General features: G+C 40.6%; 1 protein-coding gene across 4 annotated transcripts; it reads right to left on the reverse strand.

The window, feature by feature from the left end:
* Positions 1-709: 709 nt before the first annotated feature.
* SPINK14 (serine peptidase inhibitor Kazal type 14 (putative)) lies at positions 710-7,507 on the reverse strand. Of its 4 annotated transcripts, none has more exons than XM_070233089.1 (6): positions 7,324-7,507; positions 6,119-6,248; positions 5,197-5,234; positions 4,335-4,460; positions 1,953-2,089; positions 710-973 (listed from the first exon to the last, which is right to left on the reverse strand). In XM_070233089.1, exons 2-6 carry the CDS (start codon positions 6,186-6,188, stop codon positions 928-930), a joined length of 417 nt encoding a protein of 138 aa, XP_070089190.1. In that variant the 5' UTR covers positions 6,189-6,248; positions 7,324-7,507; the 3' UTR covers positions 710-927. The 4 variants fall into 4 exon arrangements, with proteins under 4 accessions (XP_070089190.1, XP_014585914.2, XP_070089192.1 ...); XM_014730428.3 differs by having other exon boundaries at positions 5,197-5,240; positions 7,324-7,503; XM_070233091.1 differs by lacking the exon at positions 4,335-4,460 and having other exon boundaries at positions 7,324-7,500.
* Positions 7,508-7,877: the final 370 nt, after the last annotated feature.

Genomic DNA, 7,877 nt, shown 5'->3' on the forward strand with positions numbered 1-7,877 from the left:
CTGAGAAAAAGAGAGCATATTAGTACATATTAGTCTTCTCTCCATATGAGGAATATATATTAGGATCTAATATATATTCCTCATATGGAGAGAAGACTTTTATATATATATATATATATATACACACACACAGAGAGAGAGAGAGAAGAAGAAGAAGAAGAAGAAGAAGAAGAAGAATTATAAGCCAAAGAATATGTTCCATATATTTCAGATGTTACAATGTGTCAAGAGAATTGAAGAAAAAAGACCAGTGACCAACGGGATACTCATAGATACCATTGTTATAAGCATCCTTCTATGGAGAAAAGTGGAGCCATTGAAAATGTTGGGCCCTGTTCATCTAAGCCGGACAGGCATAAATGCCTCTGCCTCAAGGCTGAGTCTAAAAGTGAGGTTGGTTTTTTTGTTTGTTTGTTTGTTTGTTAGTGAAGTTTGTTTAATGAATTTGCAGAAGCTGGACAACAGGAATGGCTGGAAAGAGCACAGTGCTCCATAGTTCCTATTAATTGGTTTTTAAAAATGCCAAAGGAATATAGAAAAAATTTCTGTCGTGTTCCTTGGAAGACACCTGGAGCGTCTACATAGATTACCCCACTGTTCACAGTATCAGAGAACTGATTAAGCCCAATGTTTGTCTTTTCCCCTTGGCTCAAATTTTCAATTTGTTCTGCTTCTGAGACTTGGACACAGATATGAAACTCAAGCTAAATCAGACTTTCAGAAAAGTTTATTTCTTAGGGAGAAGATGGAAGGGAGTGAATCAGTGACGGAAGAGGTCTAAAGAAGAAACCTTTAGCTCTCTGATACAAGCTCAGTGGGGTAGCTCTGTCACTAACAACACATGAAAGGAGGGGCGATTTGCAAGAGGAGGATTGTCATGATGGAGAGAAAGAGAAGATAGCTTCTTTCACATCCAAGTCCAGTTGGCTAGCATTTTCCATCATGTTTAAATCTAATTTTTCCCCGAGATTTCCTAAAGGAAGAATCAGAATAAATATTTGGTTAACAGAATGTCAGAGCTACAAAAACACTTTAAAAATTAGCTACTTCTGCCACCCTTATTTTATATTTGAGGAAACTAAGAGCCAGAGCATAAAGGGAATTGACGAAAGACAACAGTAAGGTTATTGGATTTCCTACACAGTTATTTTTCCATGAGTCTAAGATGCCACTGAAGATATTATGACCTATGCTATAATCTCTTTGAAAATAAGCTATTTAATCAGGCCTGAGCCTGTGATATATAAGGCATATCAATCCTCATCTTCTTCCATCAATATTGTCACACTTTGGCTGAATTACTCATTAGTAGGGATGACTTAGGGTTTATGCATTCCTGTCATTGTTCCTTGTACAAAATTACAAAATGATTGTTGGGCTGAGGGCTCCAGTTTGATGCCATGGGAAGAGTTGTTCTCCCTGGAAACTGCATTGGCTTGTCCAGAGATCAAACCTGAAGCCATGGTTTTGTGAGACCCCAGTGTCTAATCACCAATAATCAGGTCACGTAAATCCAAAAAACTAAACACTGACTCTTAGCTGAAGGACCCAAACTTTGCAGTCACCTCATCCTAACTCAGAGTTTCAGGCACATAAGAGATTGAAGATATCTGAGAGAAGGCAAAATCACAGTTTGTCTTAAAATCAAAGAATTTCAGGACTCAAAAGGATATTTGAAGCTTCAAGTGAAAATCCGTCAATTGGCGTAAGGAAATACGAAGAATCAAAGAGAAGAAAGGACCTGATGATCACCACTGAGTACAATGAGTCAGCTTTCTACTCCAGTGGCCTTTATATTACCACATGCTCTTCTGAGTGGGGACTGATTATTATCTGTGCAAACTGGAGCAAATTCCTGGCTTCGAGGCTGATGTACTTGATAGAAGAGGTAGATCGTAATTGCTGTGGGCTAAGTTGTCGTTGTTCTCTTCTTCTCCCCAAATTGTACTCACATGCTTTCAACACACAAGATGCAGGGGTTCTCATAGGTTATTAAATTGGTGCCACAGATAGGTTGATATAAACCAGGGCAGGGGTTCACTGTTCCACTGAACCAGCTCAAGTCTACTTTCCTAAATGGACATTTCACCTGAATTGGGTTGAAAAGAATTATATGATTAAAATTACAATTATAGACAGATAGATCACCTTTGGACTTTATTAGGAAAATCTAAACATAGTCAGGATCATATCCCAGTCTCATAAAAGCTCTCACAGCTCCCCCCTCCACAAAGCAAGGGAACCAGAACCTATGTATATCCCATCTAATACCAACATGGTACTCTCATTGTCAGGACCTCCTGATGGTAATAGAAAACAGAAGCCTGCTATGCAATAGTGGGAAAAGTAAGAGTGGGTAATCAGAATGTATTTGGGAAATTTAGCTTCTCTCTAACTCTCCTTTATTCCCAGACTAACAGACTTGGGAATATTCTTAGAGATTTTTCTAAGCTAAACTCAGCTAAGGAAATGGAAGCCCCATAATTGAAAAAGGAATCCATATGCCTTGATTTAAACTATTTATCACATTTTATCCACTCTCAAAATCCCAAATCAACTCCTATCTTGAAGTTGTGAAATGTGAGATCATTTAGACTAATTTCCCAATTTTGTAGGGAAAACTGAAAACAAAGGAAGGGATGTATCTTATCAGAGACTAGAAGCCACATCTGCTTGCAATGCTGGTGTTAGTGAGGCTTGAAGTGACTCTGGGATGATAGAGCTTGAGGACGGTGGTCTCAGAGGCTGCACGAGTGCCATAGGTAGATAGATAAAATAACTCCAACACAAAGTGAGGAGGAGTATTGGCTGAGTATTTAGAGAAAGAAGGATCATGCTTAAGCTTTGAAAATCTTCTTCCTTCTCTCCTTATCCAACACCACCACTGCAGCCAGGCTGCCATCGTCTGCCTCCTGTATGTCTGTCACCCGACTAATCTCTCCACTTCCTTTATTCCTCATGTACTCTGGTTTCCATAGTTTAAACATCAGTTGAATCATTTTATTCCTGCAATTAAGGTTTTTTAATTGCATTTCATTGCACATAAAGAAAATCCTGCTTAGTATGGGCTGAAAGGTCTTATGTAGGCTAGACCCTCCCAACTCTCCCAGCCTTGCTATATCCCACCTTGCTCTTTGCCTTTCTAGCTTAGGCTTTTTTCCCCCAAATATGCCATGCTCCCTCCATCTCAGGGTCTTCTGTTTTTTGTAATGACCTCATCAAATATATATTTATTTTTTTCTGAATCTAAACTCATTCTACCTTCAGAATTCAGGTTACACAACTTTCTCAGAGATATTTTTCAAAATCCAATCCCAACTCTCCATTCTATAGTTTTATACCTCTAATTAGTGTGTAATAAAGCATTCGTGTAATTGTTTGACTAATTCCACACCGCCAAGGGATTATAGGCCCATAAGGGTAAGGTCTGTGTTTGATTAGACCAATCACTGTGTGTCCAGCACATATATCGGCACAGTCATTGCTCTATAAATATTTGCAAAATGAATAAGATATAAAATAGTTCAGTTAGAATGAATATAGAGTAACCAAATAAAAGCAAGAATAGTTAGTATCATTGTCTACAAATACAGCTTCTCTTTTTTCTCTTTTGAGCAGGATATGTGTTTGTCAGGTGAGGGTCCCCACCTACTGCTGTAACTGTAGCATCTGCTGCACACTCCTCCCCCCTTTGTGTTCCAGTCACACAGGCCTCTGATCAGGGACTCAAGTGGACCAAGTCTTCCTCACTGCTCTCTGCCTGGGTGGCTCCTTTTTACCCTTCAGGCCAGAAAGGCCTTCACTGATCACATTGTTTACAGTAGTATCTCTACTCCCAACAGATATCGGACAATCCTACTCTTTCATCTGTAGAATTTACCATAAATACTAGCTGCTGCCTTCCTCTTTTCTGGTTATTTGTAAGCTTTATGAGAGAAAGGAATATATCTATTTTCCTCAATATTGTTTCCTAGGGCACAGCACAGGCAATAAATATTTCTTAAAGAAAGTAAGTAATAAGTCTATTGTTATTTACGGATAGATGGGCAAGGGAAGGGCTATGCCTGTAGGGGACCTTCTTAAGAAGAAAATACATTCCAGTACTGAATTCCATGCAATCATAGATCTTGGACAAATTCTACACATTCTTTTCCTGGACCTATAGCTCCTGACAAGTTCCCTTCAAGGCCACGCTGCCCTCAAACTATCATTCTCACCAATCAACTCATGATCGACTTTTTCTTTTAAGAAGTAAAATTTAAAAATCATTAATGAGACAAAAACTTAAAGTGCGAACACTCCCAAAGTGAAGAAGCACAGTGATGCAAACCTACATTAAAAAAAATAATAGGGGACCGGCCTGGTGGCGTAGTGGTTAAGGTCGTGAGCTCTACTTCGGAGGCCCGGGGTTCACCAGTTTGGATCCTGGGCGTGGACCTGGCACCATGTATCAAGTCATGCTGTGCAGCATCCCACATATAAAATAGAGGAAGATGGGCACAGATGTTATCTCAGGGCCAATGTTCCTCAGCAAAAAGAGGAAGATTGGTGGCAGATGTTAGCTAAGGTTGATCTTCCTCAAAAAAAAAAAAAAAGACAAAATAATAATCTCTCATTTACCTTATCCCTTATTTATCACACATTTATTGACTTCACAATATGTTCAATACTCAGAGGGGTAGGTTAAAATGAAGACGGCATCTCCTTCATTTGACCCTTATACAAGTTGCAAACAGAATCTGAGGCTCTATGCAGAGATTTCCTGTGCCTCCACATTTTCCTCAATCCATGTCGCAGAGGTTGCTCTCCCTGTTCACAACTCATATAGGCATTCTCTGCACATCTCAGGGCATTTAGGCGCATTGCCTCCCCCAAACTCTGAGCTTCTGGAGAGAAAAAGCCATGTCCTGCCCACATCTGTGGGCTCTTAAGAACCTGCCCTGTCCCTGGCAATTGTCAGTACTCAGAAACATTTCCTGAGCAATATGGAGGTTTCTTTGGTCTACATATGACCAAATCTTAGCTTAGTGGGTCACTCTACTCTGGACTCCTATACGTGTGGTGTACATGCCCCATTCACTTGAGTGGACCTTGAAGAACATCACAGATGACCTTGCTGTAGTAAGGTTCTAAATAGCAATTCCAAATAAAACTCATATTAGAATCTTAGTCCCAGGAAATCTAGTGGGAGATTACCTTAACAGGTCCATGTGGTGGCCACCATTGCCGGGGACCTGCAGCTAAGACATAAATGGAGATAGTTATAGAATCTTCTATCTGGTAAATCATAGCTTAACTGTCAGCAGAATAAAAGAATTCGAGTTTATTCCCAAGGAAGCTTGCAAAAAGTGAAAACACTGTTTCATTTACACATGTATTCATTCATTTTTTTTTCCAAAAATGCAGAATGACTCTTCTATTACTGATAAATAATCAGCAGAGGACTATATAGATGTAGCACTGCTCATAAACGTTGCCAGTCCAGTGTAGTAAATAATTTTTTGACTAACAGTAATTAGCCTGGGCTTGAGAAGATTCATAAAAGCCAATATATCAAAGAAATTAAGAAATGGTAGACTTTTAAAGAGATCTTTTAGCCCAATCCCCATATTTTATAGAAAGGAGAAAGATACTTGCTTAGGAAATACCCAGGAATTCATGGTAGATATGTGAAAAACCAAGTTTTCCAGTCCTTGTGGCTAGATCTTTTTATAACTCCCTACATGACTATTTTCTAAAAGAGGACATGAATGATAATGACCCACTCAAATCCATGGAAAACCATTTTCAAAACGTGTGAATTTTTGAGATGTTCTACGGTGCATATTGCTAGTCCCTTTCACATGTTACCTCACTGAACCACCAAAGCCCCCTGGTTCCCATGAGGTAGGTCTCATAATCTGCATTAATAGACAAGAAAAAAAGGTCCCTGCTCATTGGCCCAGAACTTTTTATTTTGGACCACACCCCATTCTCTCTCTCTATAGACACAGATATATAGATACAGTAAAATGATATATTTAAATAGATAAGAGTTTCAAAGCATTCTCTTTCAGACTACAATTCAGAGCCCACAAATTAACCTTACATGCCTGCCAGAACGAGCCAAATTACTCACCAGAAGTTAACACCAAACGTATCATGATGAAGAATGAAAGTGAGCTGAGTACTGGGAAAGATTTGGCCATTTTTCCTCCTGGTGTTTCCTTAGAGTGATGCTCTGAGATATTGCCTTAGGATGTTGATCTCTAGTACAATCACCAGAGCAGAAATAATCAGGATATTAAGGCCATCTTTGAAGTGAATATTCATCTTCACTCTGCCCATTGTAACTTCTGTCTACCACCTATTCATCCTCCCCCAAGAACAAATGTTCAGGAAAAGCTAAAGTGTGGTTAGCCATAAATAAAAGTATAGACCTCAAGGACAGATCTGTGTCTACTTCGAAGACAGAAGTAAACCAGAGGTTACTCTATGGACATAACTATATTATTTTAGTAAGAAGGCATTTTAAGTGTCTTGAAAAAGCAACTCCTTACCTGAAGATTCACCCAGATATTTTTCCTTTGAAAGGATACAAAGGAAATACTGAGGCTCCTAAACAACAAGAGCTTCTCAACAGAGGAAGCAGAGATGACCTTTTTGGATTAAGACAAAGATTTCTAATATTCCAGGCATACTTGGCTGGGCTGAGAATCTTCTGACTTGGAATGCTAGACTTTCTTGGAGCATTCTGAGAGTGTGCATAGGGAGAAAAACCATTTTGTGCCATCTCATGGGGGCCCCAAAGCTATTTTCATCCAGACACAGAAAGAGAGGTCAGTGAGCAAATGCTCCCATGGGATTGCCTTCCCTTGTAGCAGCCTTTCTGACCCTAGAGAAAGGTATACGCACATTCCAGGGTCTAACCAAGGATTACATTGAACTCTCCCTATCTTCCTAATCCTGGAAGTGACCTGGTCCTCTCTATGTCCTCTAGGCATTTATCTCTGCTCTGTAGCATGTGTCAATAGGTAATTTGCATAAAGTCTTTGCCCATATACTGTGGTGTGACATGCATTATCCAAGACATGGAAATGTCTCCAGAGTACTCCCCTCCTCAGGATGGTTAGAGGTTCTCAGCACAATGTCCAGAGCTTCCTACTCTGCCTGCTCCTGAGACAACCTAGGATATCATGTTTTGGCTAAGCACACCCTCATCTCTTCCTGACATCTTCCCTGGAATCCTTCAAGAATGGAGCTTCAACAGTGGAAGATCCAGCTGTACTAAAGCACAATGCCACGTGCCCACCTTCCCCACCTCCTATGCTCCAGTTGACTCACCTCAGAAACAAGAGAAAAAGGAGCTGTAACACGCTCTTTTGGGTCTCTCCTTTAAGGAGCATGTGTGAGGGCCTCAGCAGGGTGTAGAATAGCCGTGTAGGAGAGAGAAGGCAATGACGCATTGTGTGGTGGGCTGAGCAGGCCCTGGGAGGTCCAACATTCAGGTTGAGTCAAAGTCAATCCTCAGCAGGAGGCAGTGAAGAAGGCAGCACAGAGCTGCCTAGAACACTTGGGAGGTGGGAACGGATCGCTGGACAGGACAGATCTTGGCAGGCAATCCAAAGAGACAACGGTATGAGGAAACATAGCACAGTAGGAAAGAGCACAGCAGAAAAAGCAGAGCATGTTCCCTAACAATGAGTGCCTTCTGCCAGTACGCACAATGTGGAAACAGGTGAGAGACAGAAGGAGGTTGCAGTGACAGATGAGGTCCGTGGATGACATTTGCAAGTGGGTCCAGCCTCGTCTCTGTAGCATTCCAGGCCTTTGCAGCTTTGTAACAAGAGAGATACGTCATCATAGCTGAGTTTCTTTCTGTTATCTGAACCTCCTGC

Source organism: Equus caballus, chromosome 14, assembly GCF_041296265.1.
Source record: "Equus caballus isolate H_3958 breed thoroughbred chromosome 14, TB-T2T, whole genome shotgun sequence".
In the NCBI taxonomy this organism is placed as follows: Eukaryota; Metazoa; Chordata; class Mammalia; order Perissodactyla; family Equidae; genus Equus; species Equus caballus.

What these genes read in the sequence shown, in the direction of transcription:
- SPINK14 (XM_014730428.3), bottom strand. Translation starts at nt 6,188, where the DNA reads ATGGCCAAATCTTTCCCAGTACTCAGCTCACTTTCATTCTTCATCATG. An exon ending in ACGTTTGGTGTTAACTTCTG is followed by an intron (nt 5,241 to 6,118) that starts GTGAGTAATTTG and finishes TTTATGTCTTAG; the next exon opens with CTGCAGGTCCCCGGCAATGG. An exon ending in ATCTTGTGTGTTGAAAGCAT is followed by an intron (nt 974 to 1,952) that starts GTGAGTACAATT and finishes TTCTTCCTTTAG; the next exon opens with GAAATCTCGGGGAAAAATTA.